The sequence below is a fragment of the Erythrolamprus reginae genome, chromosome 1 (genome assembly GCF_031021105.1).
Source record: "Erythrolamprus reginae isolate rEryReg1 chromosome 1, rEryReg1.hap1, whole genome shotgun sequence".
NCBI classification, from domain to species: Eukaryota; Metazoa; Chordata; class Lepidosauria; order Squamata; family Dipsadidae; genus Erythrolamprus; species Erythrolamprus reginae.
The window spans coordinates 72,925,498-72,949,985 of NC_091950.1; the positions used below are offsets into that span (position 1 = coordinate 72,925,498).

General features: G+C 39.9%; 1 protein-coding gene across 3 annotated transcripts in view; it reads right to left on the minus strand.

Annotated features, from left to right (window-relative positions):
- The window catches only part of NPAS3 (neuronal PAS domain protein 3), an 826,368-nt gene that overhangs the window by 64,904 nt on the left and 736,976 nt on the right, over positions 1–24,488 (minus strand). Inside the window, exon 9 of one of the 3 annotated variants that reach the window (XM_070755777.1) lies at positions 24,094–24,177. The exons of the other annotated variants lie outside the window; for them this stretch is intronic. Within the exon in view, the coding sequence (XP_070611878.1) occupies positions 24,094–24,177 (84 nt within the window). The remainder of the gene's footprint in view (positions 1–24,093; positions 24,178–24,488) is intronic. 3 annotated transcript variants of the gene reach the window in all.

Consider the following 24,488-nt stretch of genomic DNA (forward strand, 5'->3'; position numbering starts at 1 on the left):
TCCAAGTAGATTTGAATAACTAAAGTCTGAAAACTCATATTGGTTTGAAAAGCAGGTTTGTCTAGGAACATGATTCATCTAGAAAGAAAATGTGTGCATGTATACATATTTATTATTTATTAATTGGACTTTTATGCTGCCCATATAATAAAACAATGCATAACATTTTAGATCCAATTAATTAAATATAAAATCTAAAAAACCCAAGCCATAAAAAGCAGTCATTCTCATTCAATCAACTTTCAGCACATTCATTGGCCAGGGGGAAAGAATCTAATAGCCCCAAGCCTGACGGCATAAATGAGACTTAAGACTCTTGCGGAAGGCAAGGAGGATGGGGGCAGTACGAATCTCCGGGGGGAGTTGATTTCAGAGGGCTGTGGGGCCCACAGAGAAGGTTCTTCCCCTAGGACCCACCAACCAACATTGTCTAGTTGATGGAGAAGGCCAACGCTGTGGGACCTGACCGGTTGCTGGGATTTGTGTGGCAGAAGGTGGTCTCGGAGGTATTCTGGCCCAATACCATGTAGGGCTTTATAGGTCATAACTGACACTTTGAATTGCATCTGAAAACCAATTGGCAGCCAATGCAGTCCGCGGAGATATGTACATGTCTGGGCAAGCCCATGACTGCTCGCACGGCTGTGTTCTGCACAATTTGTAGTTTCTGAACGGTCTTCAGAAGTAGCCCCATGTAGAGAGCATTGCAGTAGTCGAATCTCAGGCGATAAGAGCGTGAGTGACTGTGAGTAGAGACTCCCTGTCCAAATAGGGCTGCAACTGGTGCACCAGGCGAACCTGGACAAACACTCCCCTCACCACAGCCGAAAGATGATGGTCCAAAGTCAGCTCTGGATCGAGGAGGTTGCCCAAATTGCGAGCCCTCTCTCAGGGGGTCAGAAGTCCCCCCCCAGGTGATGGACAGACAGATGGAAGTGTCCTTGGGAGGCAGCACCCACAGCCACTCCGTCTTGTCGGGATTGAGTTTGAGCTGGTTAGCACCCATCCAGATCCTAACAGCCTCCAGACACTGGCACATCACTTCCACTGCTTCACTGAATGGACATAGGGTGGAGATGTATAGCTGAGTGTCATCAGAGATGCATATCTTTCACATATGAGAAAGAGATGCCAGGAAGAAATAAAGAATTGATTCCAGTGTCAGTTCTTAAACTTTCTACTATATAACTGTCCACAGCCTACCTCTGAAGGAACAGCTGACAATCTGGATCTATGATGAGAACTTAGTACACCCTCAATTGCCCAACTTGAACCTAGTTTGTTTTTCCCTATGAATTCTCGACTCTGTGCCATCAGAGTATTTATGGCATATTTTATATCAATCCTTCCAACCTTTCCTTCAAGCTTTATTGGTTACAAGCTTCAGATTTCCCAATCAATACCAAGCATATGAATAATATAAGTTCCAATAACATCCAACACATGTGTGGAGGATCAGCTTGGCTAGGAAAAAAAAATCTATGTTATAGCACCGATGTATTTTTAACTTATCACAACTGAAACTATTAGCCAAATATTTTCTTCTTCCTTCTACACTGAGAATTGACCTCTCTAACTCCAAATGATGGCTCATGGATCTCTTAGGAGACAAATATGAGTCACATCGCAAACATCAGAACTTCGTTAAGGCATCAGGACACAAATATGTAACCATGGCATTTATAACATAACTTTTAGGGATGGTCAGGATTTCTGAGAATGCCATTGAATTTGCCAGAGTTAAGGCATAAAAAGTAGAAAGCAGGAAAAGTGACTTATTCTAGAATGTATTTTAAGAGCTTATTTTCTACAATTAATTTAATAATGTTTCACTATTAGGACTAATAAGCTGTATAAAGTCAGGATGAATTACACCGTATATGCACACAGAATTTTGAAGGATTCAGAATTTACCACCTATCCCAGAAATAAATCATTTTGTAGGTTACTGCACACATGAGAAGCAATGCTGATCTCATAAATCAGACCATGAAAATCATACCTATTCCATAAAAATAACCATGACAATAAATACAGGCTGAGAAGCACAGCAGTTCTGAAATAATCCTACTAGCTAGAAGCAGCAGTTTAGAAACAGTTATACCACAGACTGTGAAGGGACTCAATATTTTATTTTAAATAAACAGATGCTGTAGCTTCAACACTGAAGTGGAGAATCAGTACCTTGGACAGTATCTGAGATCATTCCGATAATCTCAAAACAGACTGTATACCTATTGGATTTGTCAGATAGCATGATTAAGATACCCCCAAAAAAGTATTAATAATGTTTTCATATTCAGAAATTATTTTAATGAGGCTTATTTTTGAGTCAAGGGAGTCTATTGTATCTTATGGCAAGATATGAGGAGACTTGTAAACTTGATAGAACATCTTTTATTGTAAATTGGAATGTATTACTATTAATGTTGCTTATTCAACTTCTGCCTTACCAGAGGGCCATAAGAAGGGTAACAATGAAAAAACCCCCAGCAAAACAAAACAAACAAACCTTAACCTTGGACAAAAATGAATTAAAACTGAATTGGTTTAGGTTTATTGGATTTATATGCTGCCCCTCTCCGCAAACTCGGGGCGGAGAATTGGCTAAGAAGAAAGATCAAGATCATGCTTGTTTTCTAAAGGCAGAGAGATTTCAATACATTTCCTACATTAAGGGCAACACATGAGAAGGTTCTCTCCTATGTGTCCAATTTTGCTCTCACATGGTCCCATCACCTTCTTTTAATAACTCCATAATCCCCTGCGAGGTGGAGTATGAGCAACTGAATGGAGCTAGCAGAGTGTTTTAATGGCCAGATACCCTTCCTCTCACCAATGTGGAGTTTTCTTCAGCAGATATATTCTAAGTGTGGTCAAAGAGACAAATATCTCCCTCTACCTAGGATTGAACTGACAGCCTCCTGGTTGTAAGGCAAGAGCTCCACCTGTAGGCCACCACACCAGTCCTCTCACATGCTCTCACCAATGCGGTTACTAAGGTGTCCTTCCTAAACGTCTGCATAGCCCTAAGTATGTGGTGGTGAACCTATGGCATTGTGTGCCACAGGACGCCCGCAGAGCCCTTTCTGCAGGTACACTAGCTGTCACCCAGCTCAGCTCCACTGTACATGCCCACACGCTTCCTGCCATCCAGCTGATTTTTGGGTATCTGCCGTGCATGTGCCAAGGGCGGGACTCACGTGGGAGATGCGCACGCATGTGCATGGGTCACACAAGTATATGCCGGTGGAGCCTCCAGAGCTCAAAAAAAGCCTCCTGACACTGGGGAGGGCAAAAACCTGGCCTCCCAGAAGTTCAGGAATGATCCCGTTTCTGGCCTCCGGAGGGACTCTGGAGCCCAGGAAGGCTGTTTTTACCCTTCCAGAGGCTTGAGGAAAGTCTCCAGAGCCTGGAGAGGGTGAAAAACAGGCCTCTCAGAAGTTCTGGATTTTTAAATCCTACCTTTGGTCACGTATAAATGCATGCGGTGGGGAGCGCAGTACAGTGTCACACATGCATGCATGGGGGGCACGGGTGGTGTCGCATGTCCATTGCATTATGGATGTTGGCACGGGGTCGTGCGGTCACACATGCTTTCGCCACACAATGAGAAAAATGTTAGCCATCACTGCCCTAAGTCATAGATAAATGTTGGCAGGTCCAGTCAGTTCGCTTGTTTTGGAGCCGCTAAACACAAACTTTTTCAGTTCTGTCAGGACAGAGTTTTATACAGTTTGAGGTTGACAAACTGTATACAGTTGCAGAAAATTGCTTGTTGCTGCTATTTATCACCTGTGAATTCACCAACTGGGGAGTCAAAGAGCACATCCATATTGTCTTTTGGGGAGTATAATATGATTCCTAAACAGGTTAAACTCCAAGCTGAAAGCCCAGCTTTCTATAATCAATAGGCCTCTAGATTATTGTTTTCAATCTCAGCCCACATGGCCAGATGGAGAATTTTTGACATTGAGAAATGCTGAACTAGGTCAGTTCAGGTTTTCTTTGACATACAAATGCAATTGAGTCAGAAGTCAGAACAGTTGTAAAGTGGCTCACTAAGTGATCGCATCCAATTTTGTGACCTTTTTTTTTGCAGTGTTGTTAAGTAAATACCATGGTCATTAAGTGAACCCATTGCTAACTATGGGCAAGAGGCACGTGTATGTTTGAGTGAGTGTGTGTGTGTGTGTGCGTACCTGAATCCCCATAATGCAATGCATGCATGCCCCTCTGCACAGCCCCCTCCATGCCCCCATGCATGCACGCACCCTCCATGCACGTGCCCCTCTCCCCCACACATGCATGCATGCCTCTCCGCATATGCCCTGCCCCCGTGCATGTGTGGCAGAGACTCAAAGACCAGCTGGCCGGTAGGAGGTGTGCGCTCATGTGGCAGAGCTGAATTGGAGCGATGTGTCCAGAGAGAAGGCGCTGCACGCCACCTCTGGCACATGTGCCATAGGTTCACCATCACAGTTCTAGCTTTCTCCAGATTTCTGGTTAACACAAGCTAGAGCAGTGATTTTCAACCTTGTTTGAGCCGAGGCACATTTTTTACATTTACAAAATCCTCGGGCACACCACCAACCAAAATGACACATAATGAGACTCTAACACAGTACATATTATACATCGGGACCATGGGGAGGAGTAGCAGCTTCAACTACTCACTGCGGCCACATAATGACAAGTGCGTGGCAGCCCGAGCGGGGACCTTCCTGGGTGTGGATGAGAGGCGGCCTGCTATTGGTTCATCGCTAGTGGTCGGGATGAATCCTAGAAGATGATTGATCAGTGAGCGTTCCCTGTGCCTCCACTCTTCCTGTCGCTGATAGCTGGAGGGATTGTGAGGGGAATGTTTATGTTCAGATGGAGGCGGCTGGTGGCGGGCCGGATAAGTGGCCTCGGGGGGCTGTTTGGGGACCCATGTTTAATTTCCCCACGGCACACCTGACCATGTCTCATGACACCCTAGTGTGCCGCGGCACACTGGTTGAAAAACACTGAGCTAGAGATGGGATAGGATAGTCCTTCTGCTTATGGGACAAAAAGCCTCTCGCTCTCATGAAGATGTAGCTGTCTGAATTGAGAAATGAGATAATGTAGCTTCTGTATTATAAATACTACATCATATTATTTACTTATTTCCATGAAATATATATACAGAGAAAATTTGCCATATTTCATCAGATTTGAATTTCGATAATTTTGAAATTTGATAATTAACAAGAGCCAAAATATCACCTACACGTGGTAACAATTTGTATTCAATTCCAACCACCCAAATGTCCAAAATGAAATTAAATATAAGAAGAATTAATTTATTATACGTTTCTTGATACATCTTAATTGGAGGGGAAATAATCTCCTTTTTGAGCAAAGGAACTAAAATAATGGATTTGAAACCAAGGCATATAAATGGAAATTAATCCATCTCTTTCATAAAAAGTTCCAAATAATCACACTGAAAAGGTTTTTGCACATCTAACAATGTCACTAGAGTAGTTTCAGGCTTCTCAGATTCATTTGTTAAAATATCCACTAATTATCTCATCTCCACTAATCATATTATCCAAAACTTGATGTCCTTCCATAAAGCCAGATTGTGCAGCATGTATGATTGATGGTAGCATATTCTACAATCTGTGTGCTAAAGTTGCAGACAAGATTTTTGCATCTATATTTAACAAGGATATTGGATGATAATTTGCACAATTTGAAGGGTCTTTCTCAGCTGCAGTACAATTATTATATAGGACTCATCAAAAACATTAAAGCAGCAATAAAATAATATGTGATATATGGAAATAAAAATAATGACTCAGTTTGCGTATTGTATTCTCAGTGCTAAAACATTGGGCTCAACACTGCCTTAGGTACACTGTGCTTGAAACTCTTGAAATTCCCAATCCTGCATCCTGAAGTCAGCTTTAATTCTCAACATCTGGAAGCCAAGTTAGTTTGGGAAGACTGAGTTATTTTCTCCTCCTTCCTCACCAGCATGGCCTTAATACAATAGTTTTGCAGTTTGGTTTGGGACATTCCCTAAGTGGTTTGGGACATTCCCTAAAATGATTGGGGCAGGAAAAAGGAATAAGCCAGTCCAGGACAAAAGTAATTTAATTTAAAATTGATTAGAATGCAATGAATTAAATGTAGTCCATACTCATTTAATCTCCTTTTCTATCATATTAAAAATCACAATCTGGCAAGATTCATGACTCTTTAGACCGCATTCATCTATTGGGGTGCAGGCTAGACATTCTTTTCTAACATATTTTGTCACCTCACTGCATTAATATTCACACTGAGCTTTGTGTGAATTTAGTTCTTCTAGAAGAAATCTCCAGCTTAGGTTCTAAATAAATGCTTGGTATAAAATATGATATATCTTTCCTGGTCTTCAACATGATTGAAATTGTAACTGCTTCATGTTATAGTATATTATTCTGAAGATATATCAATGTGCTAATGTGCCAAAATACCTTGTTCTAAAGAAACAAAGTACAGTACTGCCCTTTCCACAATGAGAATTTGTTAGCCTTTTCCCAGTGTTGTGTGACTCAGTGTTGTGTGACAGCTTTAATACTCTAAAGTAGGAGTCCCCAAGCCCTGAGCTGTAGTCCGATACTGGGCTATGGTTCATTCAGAACCAGGTGCACAAGCAGGTGAGCATGCGTGCACACGCAGCTCCATTTACACAAGCAGCAGGTACTCTCACGCGCATATGTGAAGCTCCATTAGCACAAATTCGAGCTTCACATCTGCATGCAGGAGTGCCTACCACTCATGCAAATGGAGCTGTGCACAGGCCTGCCACTCACACTGAATCATTTCCTCTACCCATCCCCCCGATCCGCAAAGCCAAAAAGTTGGGAACCACTGCTCCAAAATAGTTTTTCTCAGGCTCTGTAACTTTAAAATGTGTGGACCTCAACTTTCTGAATCCCCTAACCAGCAAGCTAGAGAATTCTGGGAGTTGAAGTTCACACAGTTTAAAATTGCTGAGATTGAGGTGCATTGCTACAAATTACAGAAAAGCCATGGGGATAATTATAAGTTATTCCATCCCACTATGAGTACACCCCAACCATAACACATTTACTTCCTGTTGCTGCTCTCTTGATTTATTCAACAAGTTACCATTATCAACTGTCATATGTCAAGCAGGACTTTGTTTCTTGGTGTGGCCCTACCCCGAGAAAACAAAGGACCTTTAATTGGTCTTGCCCTGCTTAATTTCATAGTAAGATTGGTATTTGGAAAAAACACACACACACTCTAAGGAAATATTCACAATTTCAATATCACAAGATCAAAGACATAACAACGACAACGACAACAACAACAACAACAACAACAATAATAATAATAATAATTTATTAGACTTGTATGCCGCCCCTCTCTGGAGACTCGGTGTTAAGGTGGGTATTCCAGCCACCATACTGAGCTCATCATAAATATACACTTTGGATGTACAAGACATCCAAAATAAGAAATTATGCAGGAAACTAGGACTCCAGAAAGAAAAAGTAACATGAATTCTATAACAACAAAAAATCAACGTGTTAAATCTTATTGCCCTGCAGTTCTGAATGCAGCCACAACACATGTGCATCTAATGAGAACGGCATGCTCTATCACTCAGATGATGCTGGATCCCATCTCATCTGCCCCCATACTAGACCAAATATGGCAACCACTTTATCTTGACCATAAAATGATTATGAGCCAAATTCTTTTAATAATCCGCCCTTAAGAGCGAGATCCTTTTTTTATAACAACATGATGTCAAACAAAGGGCACTAGGACTTAGTCTCTGTACTACAGTACAAAATAACAATACATAAACACCTTTGTGAAGGCAGCTTGAAACCCCATGTTTTCTATTAAGAAGTCATGTTCAATCTTTACTGTTGATAGAACAGAATAGCTAACAGAGAGAACATGGTATATCAGAAAGGTCAATAGTTATTATGAGCTACAAATATATTTTTTTCCATCCTTCAGGCTGTTTAGCGCATATCACAGCACGAGCAGCTGTCTTCTTTAATGCTTTTAAAATTAGAATCACAAAGAAGAAGAGAAAAAAATACAGTTGCAATGATTGCTCTTTGCTTTTGTTAAGTTTACTTTAATATACTATTTTATATACACGAATAGTCTGCATAGCCCAACAAGGGGAGTAGCTGGCATTTCATATCCAAGCTAGATTCTTTATTTGTTTGTTGTTAAAAAATACCTTATCATAAATCGTGTTAACACAATGCATTATTTTAAAGTTATGTTATAATTCAATTGATGCAAATAACTTGATTATAAATGTGTGTGTGTGTGTGTGTATCATATAGATTATATCATATGATTAGAATGGATGCCATTGAACCATGTACATTTACCAGAAATTAATAAAACATAATGTCTGTGAGAGGAATGCCTAATATGTAAACAGAAAAAATACAAGACCATTCTGTATATTGTAATAATGCTATCATAGTGAATATTCCAATTAAAGATGTGAGTTTACGTATCTCTCCATCTCCTATCTTTCAAGGATGAAAAATGGTTCAAACTATTACAGCTCAAGCTAAAATTTTCAATCATGAAAAGTCTTTTGGCGTGTCAGCTGGGTACCAAAATAGCTCAGCAATTCTGAAATATGATGAGAAAGCAGAAGAAATAATTTATATTGATACTGATATATCTACACACAGAGACATATTAAATAAATATATTGAACACACATACACACAGAGCAAGAGTGAGGGAGAGAAAGTGAGGGAAGGAAAGGGGGAGAGAGGGGGAAGAGAGAGAGAGAGGTAGATAGACAGACTAGTTAGGTGTTTAAGTTCCAATCCTAAGTATATCTATTGTGGAATCAGCTCAATAGAATTTCAAGTGAATATGTATTTAAAGACTGCAGCTTCACTATCGAAGGCTAAATGTCAACATTCTGCTGAGTTCTATTTCTGCTGGTCCTTAAAAATTTCAGTGCCATGCTACATATGGAAATACATATAATGTAAATGTTCATGTTTTACTGGTACAATATTTTGTATTATCTATGGAGATTCGCAATCATCCAGGTAGCGGTTGTGTCAAGAAAATCCAGTTTTGTTTTTTGGGGAAAAGCATCTTTGTCACAATCTTTTGTGCTACTACTTTTTCTTGAACTAAGCCCATCTATTTTTTTTCAATAAAAGCTTCCTTAAAAATGAAAAATATTCAGCATTAATTTCTCATATCTGTCAATTTGGATTAGAATAATCACCATTTATGACTCTCAAATAAATATATGCATGTAGGTTTTTGATCTATTAATGACCCAGACCTGCTCTGTTCCATGTATAAGAAATCTTAATTCTAGCAAAGAAATTATATATATATTTACAAGGAAATATATATGTTGTGGGGAAAATAGGAAGGAGTATTATATATATTCACTGCCTTGAGTTACTTATAAAGTAATAAAGCTGGGATAAAAATCTAATAAATAAATAAGCATTTAATGAGACGAACAATGCTACAGTATAAAATGAGTTGGAACCAAAAATGAATAAGGAAGACAAACATGGAAAATGCAAAAATGCACATTGTGCAAAGCAATTTTCTCCATTGTTTTCATCAGCATAATTCATCTTTGTATATTCTAAATGTGAAATTGTATACGCCTGTGAGAAATTTTCCATAATTGAAATATTCGGCTTCTTGCTGAGAATTTATCTCCAGACTATGGTGTGATTAGGTGTAGAATTTTTCCGAGATTCTATTATCACAGATTTCCATGTAGGGGGGATGAAAGATCATTGTAGCAGTTCAGTAGTGGAAGCTGTGTAAGACAGTACACAGAGAGTACCATATTCAATTGCCATTATTTTCAGATACACAGGAATGTGATTAAATTACAATCCCCAACAATTATAACCAATACGAAAATTTGGGGTTATATTTCAGCAGTATCTACTGTACATGGTACTCAGTATTTAAATGACCAGTTTTGAGCTAGTTGGGACATTGATGAATTCATTATAAGACACTGTCATATATATATGTGTATACATATATACATACCGTGTTTCCCCGAAAGTAAGACAGTGTCTTACTTTCTTTTTATCCCCAAAAGCCCCACTATGTCTTACTTTCGGGGTATGTCTTATATTGGAAAAAACGGTGTGCGCTGGAGTCAGAAAAAGACATAGACAGACGGGGAGGGAGCCGGCCGGCCGGCGAGGCCCGGAGTGTGCTGCCAGCTGGGAAGGAAGGAGGGAGGCGGCCCCCTCCCCCGCTGCTTTCGCCACCGCGCCGCTCCCAAGCGCCTTCCTCGCCCTCGTCGCCGCCGCCTTCTCGCTCTCCAGGTCCAGCTAGATGAGAGGTGATGGCAATGGCGGCGGCTGCGCGGTGCCCGTTAAGTTACCTCGTTGAGCAGGAAGGTAGCGCTGGAGTTAGAAAAAGACATAGACAGATGGGGAGGGAGCCGGCCGGCAGGCGAGGCCCAGAGTGCACTGCCAGCTGGGAAGGAAGGAAGGAGGGAGGGAGGCGGCCCCCGCCCCCGCTGCTTTCCCCGCCGCGCCGCTCCCAAGCGCCTTCCTCGCCCTCGCCGCCTTCTCGCTCTCCAGATCCAGCTAGATGAGAGGGAGGCGGCAATACCCCGTGTTTCCCCGAAAGTAAGACATATGTCTTACTTTCGGGATATGGCTTATATTAGCCGACCCCCCTGAAACCCCCGATACGTCTTACAATCGGGGGTGTCTTACTATCGGGGAAACAAGGTACATATTACACACGCACACACTGGGAAAATGTTAATGGCATTAGGAATAGGATGTGATACAATAGAAGGGAAATTGCTGAAATTACACTGCTAAAATATTTATGTAAGATTTAAACTGGAAAGGGGATGTTTGATTTTTACTCAGAAAAAAAATCAGATAAACTGCTGTCTGTAAATACTAGCAAACTTGTCTTCAGAGAGGGGTGGCATACAAATCGAATATATTATTATTATTATTATTATTTAATTAGATTATTATTATTATTAGATTATTATTATTATTAGATTATTATTATTATTATTATTATTATTATTATTAAAGTTGGAAAATATGTGGATATTTTTCATGCTTTTCACAGATGTTTGTTCTGCCCACTTTCTGCACTAATCATTTTGAATTATTAAATACATATGGTGTGTCCCGTCTTATATTTTTTGACAACCCCCCCCCAAAAAATATGGCCTTGGCCTGTGTTTGTGTTTCTTATTATTTACGGGGTGCAAGAGGCAGGCTGGGGCGCAAGATGCACATCTTACTGGAATGTGGCAGCTCCATGGCATCTCTTGGCCAGTCTGTGCAGGGAAACACCTTGCAAAATACAGAAAAACCTCTCGCTACAAGAAGTTGTGAATTGTTTGCCCTCGCAAGAAGTTTTTCTGTACTTTGCAAGGTGTTTCCCTGCACAGATTGGCTGAGAGAGTTGCCATGGAGTTGCAGGACTTGGGTAAGATGTGTGTCTTGTGGTACGGTGGGGGATGGAACAGACTGGGCCATGAGACCTGTATCATACCTGAGTCTGTCAGGCTCTGTAGCTGTCATGGTGGGAGATGGAGAGTCTCACCCCCATCCACCAGCATGACATGGAGAGGCACGAAAGTGCCTTCCACCTACCTGCCCTAGGATCCACTTCCCTGCACCTCTGGCTCGGCAGGCGGCTCGCGGTGGGCTCCATAGCAGGGGCTGTCCAATTGATTGGAAAGTTAGAAAGCAGAACTTTATCTCTTGTTCTTCTACTGAGTCAGAATATGCCTGCACTTCTGACTGTTGCAATGCTCTACCCTGTGTTTCTGCTCTTGTTGATAGTATTTGCAGTGATCCTATGAAACCAGATTAGGTTAGGTTTATTGGATTTATATGCCGCCCCTCTCCGCAAACTCGGGGCGGCTCATAACAATAATAAAAAACAGTACAGTACACAATACCAAATCCAATGCCCACCCATCCAGTTCCAATTTAAATTAATAATCTCATAAAAAACAGTATATATAAAAAACAGGCACACAGTCAATCAATCAACAAAACAACATGGGCAAGGGGGAGGTGTTTTAGTTCCCCCATGCCTGACGGCAAAGGTGGGTCTTAAGGAGTTTACGAAAGGCAGGGAGGGTGGGGGCAATCCTAATCTCAGGGGGGAGCTGGTTCCAGAGGGTCGGGGCCCCCACAGAGAAGGCTCTTCCCCTGGGTCCCGCCAGACGACATTGTTTAGTCGACGGGACCCGGAGAAGGCCAACTCTGTGGGACCTAACCGGTCGCTGGGATTCGTGCGGCAGGAGGCGGTCCCGAAGATATTCTGGTCCGGTGCCATGAAGGGCTTTATAGGTCATAACCAACACTTTGAATTGTGACCGGAAACTGATCGGCAGCCAATGCAGACTGCGGAGTGTTGGAGTGAAACCAATTGTCATAATGGAGGACAATCTCTCCGTTACCTTTATATCTGAAACTGAATATGTGGGAGCGCGTTCACGACACATCGACATAAGATATAAGAATGCCAGACAATATGTGAAACAAGGATTCGTGAAACTACATTATGTGCCTACAACTGAACAAATTGCTGACGTGCTGAACAAACCACTGCCAGCTGACCAACATGAATACCTCTGCAAAAAAATGTGTCTCACGTGAACAACGTCACTGAAGACTGTCAAAGAAGGGGTGTCACGCTGTATATTGACAGCCCCTCAGAGACATTTGGTAATGAAACAGTTAACTAGTGTGCCTTATTGGATCCTCCTCTTGTGTCGTCACTTCCTTCTTTTTCTTAACCTCCATGAATGTCCATGATGTAAGAAGCATATATTCTCCTGTCCCTCGAGATAGTCTTTTATTTGTTTTATCTATGTTTTTAAAATAAATATCTTGTTTAAAAAAATGATTAAGGCTTCTATCCATCGACCTCCGGAGTTAAGGTCCTAACAGACTTTAATTTCCGTGACAGGGGCCTCCTGCTGCCTTGGCTCTTTCCTGCTGCCAATCACCATACCGTGCTACAGGGCACAAGGTAAATCACAACATCAAACATTTTCTCCCGGTAGGTGAGTTGCTGCTGCCACCTTCTTTCCAAGATAAGGATGGAGAGCTTGGAACAAATGGGAACTCCGTGCACTACTGGGTGGAGGAGTGGCTGCCTCTGCTGCTCTTGAGTGGGCTCAGCCCAGGTGCATGGAACATGTTCCTCCCTTTCCCCAGAAAGTAGTTGGGAGACTTATTTGGGTGGGGGCTTATTTCAGCCCATGCCCTGAAAAGCCCGGTTGGGCTTAATATCAGGACATGTCATATTTTCAGAGAAACGGTATTTTATGGTAAGCATCTTTATATACATTTTATTGTCAACTATATGATTCATTAATTTTTATGCATTTATCGATATAGTTTGTGTAACTTTTAGTTGAAAAACTACCTAAAAGTTTACAGATTTGCAGTAGGGTATCTCTGTCCCAGACTCCATATTGTTTTAAGAGAAATAAAATGTATATTAACTTGCCTCCAAATCTGCATTCAATGAATCTTAGAATGTAAGAGGATAGAGTAGTAATTTTATACCTTCTGGGATGATGTGCAATAGAAATATACAGTACATTAAAGCTATACATATCCAATTAAAAACAGTACAGTAATACAGTGGTCCCTCGATTTTCGTGGGTTCGAACTTCGTGAAACGGCTATACCACGGTTTTTCAAAAATATTAATTAAAAATACTTTGCTGTTTTTTTCCCTTTACCAAGGTTTTTCCCGCCTGATGACATCATACGTCATCGCCAAACTTTAGTCCGCCTTTAATAAATATTTTTTTAATAAACTTTAATAAATAAACATGGTGAGTAATAATCTAAATGGTTGCTAAGGGAATGGGAAATTGCAGTTTAGCGGTTTAAAGTGTTAAGGGAAGGCTTGTGATACTGTTCATAGCCAAAAATAGTGTATTTACTTCCGCATCTCTACTTCACGGAAATTCGACTTCCGCGGGCAGTCTCGGAACGCATCCCCCACAAAAATCGAGGGAACACTGTACAAGAATTGGACAAGCTGAAACTTTTAAACAATGCAGGGAAACCTTGCTGGGTCAGACAACAGCCTTTGGAAGTTTTGCATCGCAGTGTCCAACCCATTTGGGAAGCTTGCAATCTGAAAATGTGTCTCCTTCCATTTTGCTTCTCTGCACATTTAGCCTGAATAGATGATCTAATTTCTAATATTGTAACAGAGAGAAAATGCTTCCCTCTATTTATTTTTCCTGTCATGCATAATTTAATATTCTTCTATGAACCTTTTTTATCCTAAGCAGTACTTTCTCATATTGAAACTGCTTTAGCTTACAAAAGCCATGCAATCATCCAGTCTAATTTCAAAAGCCTTCTGCAACCTAGTATATCAAAAGTCTAGGGGGAGGAAATGATCCTCCAAGTAGCCTTTTGTATATAAAAGATAAGAGAAATTGGAAAAGAAAGAAAGAAAAGGAAATGGGAAGGAAGAGAGAGAGAGAGGACAGAGAGAGAGGAAGGAAGGGAGGAAGGGAGGGAGGGAGGAAGGAAGGAAGGGAAGAAGGAAGGAAGAAAGAAAGAAAGAAAGAAAGAAAGAAAGAAAGAAAGAAAGGCAATATCCACTCCCTTTTAGGCTTAGCTTTGTCTAACCCTTATTTCAGTCCTGTTCATTCTGCCAATTGACATGCACCTTCTTCACATAGTAGATTACTAGCCAATCTGTTTGGATCATTCTTCCATAAATTTGTCCTTACTTAAAGAGAGAAACAGAACGATCGCAGGCTGACAAAAAAGCAGTGAGAATGGGAGTGACTACCAACTTCCTGCCAACGTTCCCATTGATATTACTTTTAGACAACCAAGTCTTTGATTTTTTCTTTATGTACACAACTTTTGTTATGGGTCTGTACATCTCCAAGTATAATAGAATCAGGCAACATATATGCCTGTACGTTTCTTGTTGACAGTGCACTTTTAGATTGAAATTAGGGAGGAAATGTGATAGATGATTATTATCTATTTTTCTTCTTGAATAGTGAAATTTCCCCATATCTATACGTAGATACAGCCTAATTAAGGGGGGGAAAGTATTTCAATATAGTACGTTTTGTAAAACTGCTACAACGCCATATTATTTTCTTTTCTCTCTCATATTTATCATTTTCTCGGCAGTACATTTTCACTACATAGCAGCTTGCACTGTTTTTCCCCCTTCCTCCAAGCCTGGAGTTCACCCCATGGATTAACAAATGATTGAGGATTCTCTCTTAAAAGACTCTTTAAAAACCTGTCAGAATCAGCCTGAGACACAGATTTATTATGAACTATTTAAAGGGCTTAATATATGTATCCCTAAAGAGCCCTTGGAGCAAACTAAAAAGGAAGAGTGGAGTTCTCAAAGAATGGGGGAAATTCTCCAATGCCCCACTTTCTTCACACCACGATTACTGTTTACTCAAAGGATAAAACGCCTAACCTGTCATAGGCAACCTTCAGAAGCCATATTGTCAGTGAAGTACAATCGAAAAAGAACCCAAACAATGGCACTCAACAGTAATACCTTGAAGGCAGCTGTAATTTATTTTCTATCCTCTTCGCTAATATACTAATGTGGCTTTGTCTTCTGGAAAAAAAGGACTTCTGTCCCATGCAGCAGTGGAAAAACTACCCGAGTGTCATCTGTATGCAGGCTCTGACGAGTCCCTTAATTATATGTTATTGTATTAAAAGAAACTTCCTAATGATTAGATCACCTTTCAAACGTGTGCCATCACCCATCTGTCCTTGAAAAAGAGAAACACTGCATATGAGTTAGTATTTTAAAGCATGTTAGAATTGAGTGTTAACATTGTAATGACATCTTACCTGCAAAATTGATTTCATGTGGATGCCAAGATATAATTACAGTATCAGCTTTAGACTACTGAAAAATATTTAGGAAGAAACCCTCGTCCTTTATAAAGTTATTTCAGATTGGCTCAGTCACTCTGGAAGTTCACTTTGGAATGAGTATTTTTCTGCAAATGCAGTGCAATTATGGTAAAAGTGAATTTATTAATTCTATATGTGCACATAATTACGATGTGCTTGGTTACTCAGTATTCCAGCCATTCCTCTTATGCTTGGCCAACCAATGCCATGAGATTTTACCAAATATTTGGGTACCACCACCACCCAAAAGAGAAAGAGGTGGAGGGAGGGAGGGAGGGAAGAAGGGAGGCTCAGTAAAGTTGGAACCATTGTGCACAGGGTAAAATTCCCCAGCCACAAATTTTAGCAGACAAGCAGATGCTAAAGATTATAAATAAACTCAGATAGATAGAGACTGATTTTGCAGGTCACAATCATTCACAATCTATCATTATGAAGTTAGTAATGATAAGTCTGGCTTTGGAAAATATGCATGGTTGGAGTTAAGATAAATTAATTTTTAAACGCTATGGGAATAAATTGTAACAAGACATTCTTACTTAACCATCACTTAATCTATGGTCTGGGTTCAGATGATAACAGAAAGCAAACCCTTTTTAGCTGTTTGTTAGCTGTGTTTTATGATTATATTCTAAAGTAATGTTTCAACTGTTATTGTTGTGTATCTCATAGTTAGTCAGAGAATAGAAAATCCATAAATAAATAATAGATATCATGGTTTTGTTTCCTAAATAGTATACTTACAGTTTTGCCATGAATAAATTATATATAATATTATAAAACTGATTAGTACCTAGCTTGATTTGTTGGATTATATTTTTTTTCCAGCAACACCTGCCAATCTGAACATGTGTTTGAATTGCTAATATATATTCTGTATTGGGAATAGAGAAATATGATATGTGGACAATAATATTCTGAACATTTGAAGTACATTTCCATAAATTGGAAATTTAGAGGGTTTTTCCCCAATTCCTGAGAATTTTCTTCAAAGTTTTTCAATAATTTCTCAACTGTCTTTTATCCATGTTTCCTGTTTTCATTATTGTAGAGAGATATCTTATACTCAGGTCAATGATATTCTTTAAAGTATATCTACATCTGAAGCAAATCTAACAATCTCTACAGTTCTTAAAAGGCAAGATGTATGTACTGATGTAGGTATGAAAACAATAATTAGCTGACTGTTCAGTTATTTTGCTTAAGAAATATAGGGAGCATATTTAATCAAATCAGGCATTTACATAATTATGATTTCCCTCCATTATAATTTTTGAATTCTGTTAGCAAATTTGGCTTTTGCTAACATGATGCAAAAGTTGTTAATGAGTCTCATTGTATTAGCAACTTTCAATGACATTAACAAAATTAAATTTGCTAATAGACTATGACAGTTACTAACATAAGATTAGTGCAAAGAGAGACCAAAATCTCAGTAGGCCATCAAAAGGTAATGATCAACATGTAAAGAATGCCTGGTTTGTTTTTTGTTCTTTGTTAAATACAAGGTGAATGTGTGTGCAATGCCATTCCCATTCACAGCTACAAAGGGCTCCCTAGGAAGGTCTCTTTTACACAACATCAACACAAGCACAACACAATGATTAATTTTGGATAGAAAATTATGAGCCAATTAAACTTTCCTCATTGGAAAAGAAGTAATTCGTTCAACACGATTGTTGAATTAAAATTAGATATTCACTATACAAATAAAATAATATTTTATTATATAACTTTTAAAGTATAATTATTAAGCAATTTCATTAGCCAGATATCAAGATAAGTAAAAAGTTTATAATGAGAAGGAAATAACTCAAAAAATCAGAGACGTTTAGTTTTTTAAGTCACAACAAAATTGATTTCCTATATTTTTTGCCACTCTGACAACTTGGAAACTTGAGAGACACAGTACTTTAAAGAAAAACTAAATCATTGATTCTAGTTAAAATATTTTCAGTTCATATGTCATCTAAATCATTAGAATATTATTTACTATCTAGAAAGAACAGCTGATATAATTTTAACAGAAACATAATTGAGACAGAGATATTGAATTCAAATTATCTCTAAACCTACCTTGGACAACCCCCCCAAAATATGATGTCTCCTTATTTCAGTTTAGAAACCTGAAGACCATTAATTCTACCTCCACCGTAGGCAAAAAGCCAATTGTGTGACTTTAGGTTAGTAGTTCCCCCTTAATCCTTTGGAAAAGGCAAAGATAAACTGTTTCCAAAACTTGAAGTCAGGAGTCAAAACTGACTTTAAAGCACAAATCACACTGAACAACAAAATAATTTATAGATAAGAGTGCCTCCTAGTGAATCACCTCCAACTGGATCTGGATACATGTAAGAAAAATAGTGTGGCGTGCCCCCCTGGGAGGGTATGGAGTTATGCTGGGGGGGGCGTGACCCTGGGGAATGTGCTTTTTTTGCCATAGGGAGTAGGATGCGCATCCTACCTGACACTTGTACCGGTACCTCCATCGCATTCCTTGACGTTGTGTCCAGGGCAGCCCATTCTAAAAGAAAATGTCTTGCGAGTTCAACTTAGAAACATAGAAACATAGAAGTCTGACGGCAGAAAAAGACCTCATGGTCCATCTAGTCTGCCCTTATACTATTTTCTGTATTTTATCTTAGGATGGATATATGTTTATCCCAGGCATGTTTAAATTCAGTTACTGTGGATTTATCTACCACGTCTGCTGGAAGTTTGTTCCAAGGATCTACTACTCTTTCAGTAAAATAATATTTTCTCATGTTGCTTTTGATCTTTCCCCCAACTAACTTCAGATTGTGTCCCCTTGTTCTTGTGTTCACTTTCCTATTAAAAACACTTCCCTCCTGAACCTTATTTAACCCTTTAATATATTTAAATGTTTTGATCATGTCCCCCCTTTTCCTTCTGTCCTCCAGACTATACAGATTGAGTTCATTAAGTCTTTCCTGATACGTTTTATGCTTAAGACCTTCCACCATTCTTGTAGCCCGTCTTTGGACCCGTTCAATTTTGTCAATATCTTTTTGTAGGTGAGGTCTCCAGAACTGAACACAGTATTCCAAATGTGGTCTCACCAGCATTCTATATAGCGGGATCATAATCTCCCTCTTCCTGCTTGTTATACCTCTAGCTATGCAGCCAAGCATCCTACTTGCTTTCCCTACCGCCTGACTGCACTGTTCACCCATTTTGAGACTGTCAGAAATCATTACCCCTAAATCCTTTTCTTTTGAAGTATTTGCTACTTGTACTTGTGAGACATTTTCTTTTAGAGCAGACTGCCCTGGACACAATGCCAAGGAATGCAACAGAGGTACCAGTATAAGTGTCAGGTAGGATGCAGGTCTTGTGGCGGGGGGCAATTTGGGAGTGGCAGGTCGGGTGGGCTGCGAAACATGCATCGGTGGAGAGTTGGGGGGATGCAAAATGTTTACTTCTTCCTGGGGGGAGCATAACAGAAAATAATTGAGAAGTACTGCTCTAAAGTATTTCTCATTTAATGACCACAATTGGAACAGGCAATTCAGTCATTAAACAAAACAGTGGCTTAGTGAAAAATCACATGATTATGGCTTCACATGATTTCATTTCAGCAGGGATTACAAAGAGAGTAAGCAGATATACAACAGAGAATATACATAGAAAAGAATGTGCTAGTACTGGCTGTTTGTGTTGCACAGTTCTGAGCCCAGAGCTATTTAGGAGACAAAGAAAAGTGGAAGGTGTGAAACTAATCAAAGTCTTGTCAGTTACAGGCAATATCTGCTAGCAGGTTAATTAAGGTCATTGAGTTGAGCTTGTTATGGTGTAGTTAGCACTTTTTAAGGATGCACTGCGGTGTGGAGAATAGCACTCCAGGAAGAAACAGCTTGCTTAGGTAATCTCTTTGCTCTATGAAGGAAAACAACAACAACAAAAGCACCCGGAACAAGATAATGTGTATTAACTATCATAGTGAACCGCAACTGTCTAAATGCAGGCACTAGTGGCAAAGTAACTTATCACTCTTGTAACTGCAAGTGGTCACTGTCTGAGGCAGTTACTAAATGAGCACTATGTGTACAACTTTTCATTTGCGAGTCATGTATAGCAGTGTTTCCCAACCTTGCAACTTGAAGATATCTGGACTTCAACTCCCAGAATTCCTCAGCCAGCAAATGCTGGCTGAGGAATTCTGGGAGTTGAAGTCCAGATATCTTCAAGTTGCCAAAGTTGGGAAACACTGATGTATATATCCATCCCAAGGTAAAATACAGGAAATAGTATAAGGGCAGACTAGATCAGTGATTTTCAACCTTTTTTGAGCCGCGGCACATTTTTTACATTTACAAAACCATGGGGCACATTGAGTGGGGAGGTGGGGGGCTAAAAAAAGTTTGGACAAAAAAAATTCTCTCTCTCTTTTCTTCCCTTTCGCTCTATTTCTCTCTCCCTCCCTCTTTCTCTCCCTCTTTATTCTCTCTCTCTCCATCCCTCTTTCTTTCTCTCTTCCTTCCTTCCTCTTTTTTGCTCTTTCTCTCTCCCTCCCTACCTCCCCTGTCTTTCTCTCTCCCACCTTCCCTCCCTTTTTCTCTCTCTCTCTTTCTTTCTTTTTCTTTCTTTCTTTCTCTCTCTCTCTTGCTCTCTCTCTTGCTTTCTCTCTCTCTCTTATTCTCCTCTCTCTCTCTTTCTTTCTTTCTCTCTCTCTCGTTCTCTTTCTTTTTCTCTCCCTTGCTTTCTTTCTCTTTCTCTCTCTTGCTTTCTTTCTCTCTCTCTTGTTTTCTTTCTCTCTTGCTTTCTTTCTTTCTCTCTCTCTTGCTCTTTCTTTCTCTCTTTTCCTCTCTTTCTCTTGCTTTCTCTCCCCCTCTCTTGTTTTTTTCCTCTCTCTGAGCTTCGCGGCACACCTGACCATGTCTCACGGCACACTAGTGTGCCGCGGCACACTGGTTGAAAAACACTGGACTAGATGGACCCTGAGGTCTTTTTCTGCTGTCAATTTTCTATGTTTCTATTTATTTTACCCAGTATATAAGATACATTTGACCAAATGACTCTTCTCTCCTTTGAAGGATAATCACAAATTAAATGCCTCATATCAGTTTAATTTTTAACTATCTGAATGATTACATTCATGGCCATTTGGCTTCGCTTGCATTTGATGAACTAGCCTTTGCTCCTATAACTGTCAATCCTTTTCAACCTGGCACCAATCCAAATAGATTTGGACTACAACTTCCACTAATGCCAGGCAGCAGGTACATAGGAATTCTGGGAACTGTAGTTCCAACTCATCTGAAGGGCAATAGGTTAAGCTATATAATATTTCTTATTATTTTCAAGGAATCAAGAGACACCGTTTCTTTTCAGATAACAGACCTATTAATGGTACCATTTGGGAAGTTCTTATGTACATAAACCTCGACCAATAATTAGCCCCATAAATATTCTCATAAAGAAAAACAGGACCCCTCCCCCCCAACCAAACAAACGGAAGAGCAATCAACAACATCCTTTATTATAAAAGAACTGGCTACTCTGCTCTTGACCTATTAAAACTTTGTTTGCTATTATGCTGGCGGGCAAGCTAGTCATGCAGAACACTGTGGAGGAAATGAGCCAGTGTGTTCCCCTGGTGATATAAATGCTTTATCAAGCTGATCCCTGCCTTGTTATGTAAACTATACCAGGTACTGTTCATTTTAAACACAGAGATAAACAGATCTAATATGCTTCAGGGCATCATGCTTTATGCATGAACTGCTTTTTATTTTTATATTAAAGATTTTCTTGACAGAACCCTTTGCAATGGAGTAAAGCAATATTCTAACATCTTAACTACAACCACAGCAGCACCTGTAAGTTCAAAGCAGTGAGAAAGATAGTCCCAATTCAATTAGACCAATGCAAACCTTTTTAATTAATTCTTAATAAACAATTAATTTTAGTGAATGTGTCTTGTAATAAGAATGTCTCTCTCAAAAGATAAATGAAAAAAAATCCTCAGAGACAAGTGTTATAAAAGTATAGCTCACGCTACCTGTTTAAAATATTTAGCTATTTTTTTTGCCTACCTTTTATTTTTAATTTCAATTTCTGTTTTGATTGATTTGAGATGTAATATTTTTAACCTTTTCATGCATTCCGTAATCCAGTTTTTATTAACTAAGAGAGAGGTAAAATTAACAGTAACTCCATACAATATTCCTGTTGAAAAAATGGGGGGGATTCTTTGTGCCACTTATATGAATTTGATTAAGTCAACTTAGAGATCCAGTTTGGTTTTAATCAGTGATGGCGAACCTTTTTTTCCTTTGGTGCCAAAAGAGCATGCATGCAAGCTATTGCACATGTGTGAGTGCCCACACCCATAATTTAATGCTTGGCGAGGGCGAAAACAGCTTCCCCACCTCCTGGAGGCCCTCTGGAGGCCGGAAACAGCCTCTTTCCCAACTTCTGGTGAGTCAAGTAGGATCGTATTTCACCCGCCCCAGGCTCCAAGGGCTTCCCTGGAGCTGGGGGAGGGTAAAAACGCCCCCCCGGAAGCTCTCTGGAAGCCAAAAACACCCTCCCAGAGCCTCTGGCTGGCACACACATGCATGTTGGAGCTGAAGTAGGGCAACTGAGCTGAGCTAGGGCTACAGTTCGTGTGCCAGCAGATATGGCTCCGCGTGCCACCTGTGGCACCCGTGCCATAGATTCGCCATCACTGGTTTTAATGATTAAGGCACCAGCCTAGAAACTGGAAGACTTAGAATTATAGTCCTGCCTTAGAATCAAAACAGCTGGGTCACCATGGGCTAGTCACTCTCTCAGCCTCAGTAAGAAGGCAATGGCAAACAACTTCTGAAAAACCTTGCCAAGAAAACTGCAGGGACTGGTCCAGTGTTGACTTCAAGGCTCATACACAAACACACACACAGCCAATAAAATTGACAGAAGATTCAAGGCAAATATGTCGTCGTCCCCCAAAAATAGTAATTTTGTCAACAAAGGATTTAGGCATGGTCCAAAACAGATTGCTAGACTACATGAACATTGGGGCTATCAACTTTTTAAAGATAATTGAAACTCATCTTTGTGATGTTCTTCCTAACAATGGAATCTGTAACTAATATCAATTAAAATTCCATGACTAGCGTATTTGTGTGTGTGTGTGCACATGTACATATATTCATATTAAATATAAACTAAATCAGGTGAAAAAGTAACCCCCACATTTATCAGTGTCATACATAGAGAGTACAAAATTGTGGCATTCATGTGATGACACAATGATATATGTGTTACAATTTGGGCACCATCACTTTGCTGTAGATGCTATTCAAACAAAATAATAAAACCTGTTTAGGGTTCTCCTAAAAAACAATAGAGGATATTTTATGAATCACCTTGTGAACCGAGTTCCAAAGACTCTCATTGAAGAGCCTGATTTGATTGCAAAGCTTAAATGAGAGAATATGGGAATTCTGAAAAGCTTAATTTTATACTATACGTCTTCAGTAGTGATGGGCGAACCCAATGGTGTTCGGGTTCGGCAAGTTCGGATGAACTTTACACAAAATTCGGCCGAACCCGAACCGAACCCGAACGGGGAATCCCTCCCATGAAGAGATTCCGGGGGCAGAGCTTTGACAGGTTGTTAAGGATGCCAAGGTGATCACTTCCTGGATTCCATAGAATGGGAGGGATTCCCCAGCTCCTTCAAAGGGAGGTCTTCATGTAAAAATAAACATTGTTATTTTTATGAAAAAGGACACCGCAGCGGTGCTGCAAGCAAAGGGCGGTCCTTTCATGTAAAAATAAACATGAATCCAGGAAGTGATCACCTTGGCATCCTTAGCAACCTGCCGGTGACGTCAAAGCTCTGAACGCCGAACACGACCCCGAACTTTGCCTGAAGTTTGAAAAAAAATTGTGTTTGTGTTCGGCATACCGAACACAGCAAAATTCGGTACGGACCCGAATTGTGTGGGTTCGGTTCGCCCATCACTAGTCTTCAGGATAAACTGTATATCTTGCTTTCGAATCAAATCTCTGTTACAGCATTGGAAGTCCAAAACATAAACACAACAATCAAATAAAACATCATCGAAGATCCAGATAAAGCTCAGGGCCTCAATAACTTGTCACTAACCCGATTCCTGAAGAGTCATTTGGTGGACTGGACAAGCCACAGCACAAAATTTGGCCACACTAAGTGTAACAGCTGTATCTGTATCTGCAAATAAAAGGAAGTATAAAATATATCAGATCTATATGTTCTATTAGTTTAAAAAGTGTGATGTAGCTGGCATGAAAACCATGATAAAATAAACACAACAGAAGAGTCGTGGTGTCAACCCCCCATGAGTTCTTTGAAAACTATGATAAGCTAAACTCCCAAGACTTGTGTTCCAACGTTTTACAATTATTTTTTGCCTTACCCTTCATTTCTAAGTTCATATGGAAGCTGGAATGGACCATGCCAATATGTGTTATCACCTTTTCTTAGAGCAGAAGAGAGAATAGGTGATTTTTGTTTACTATTGT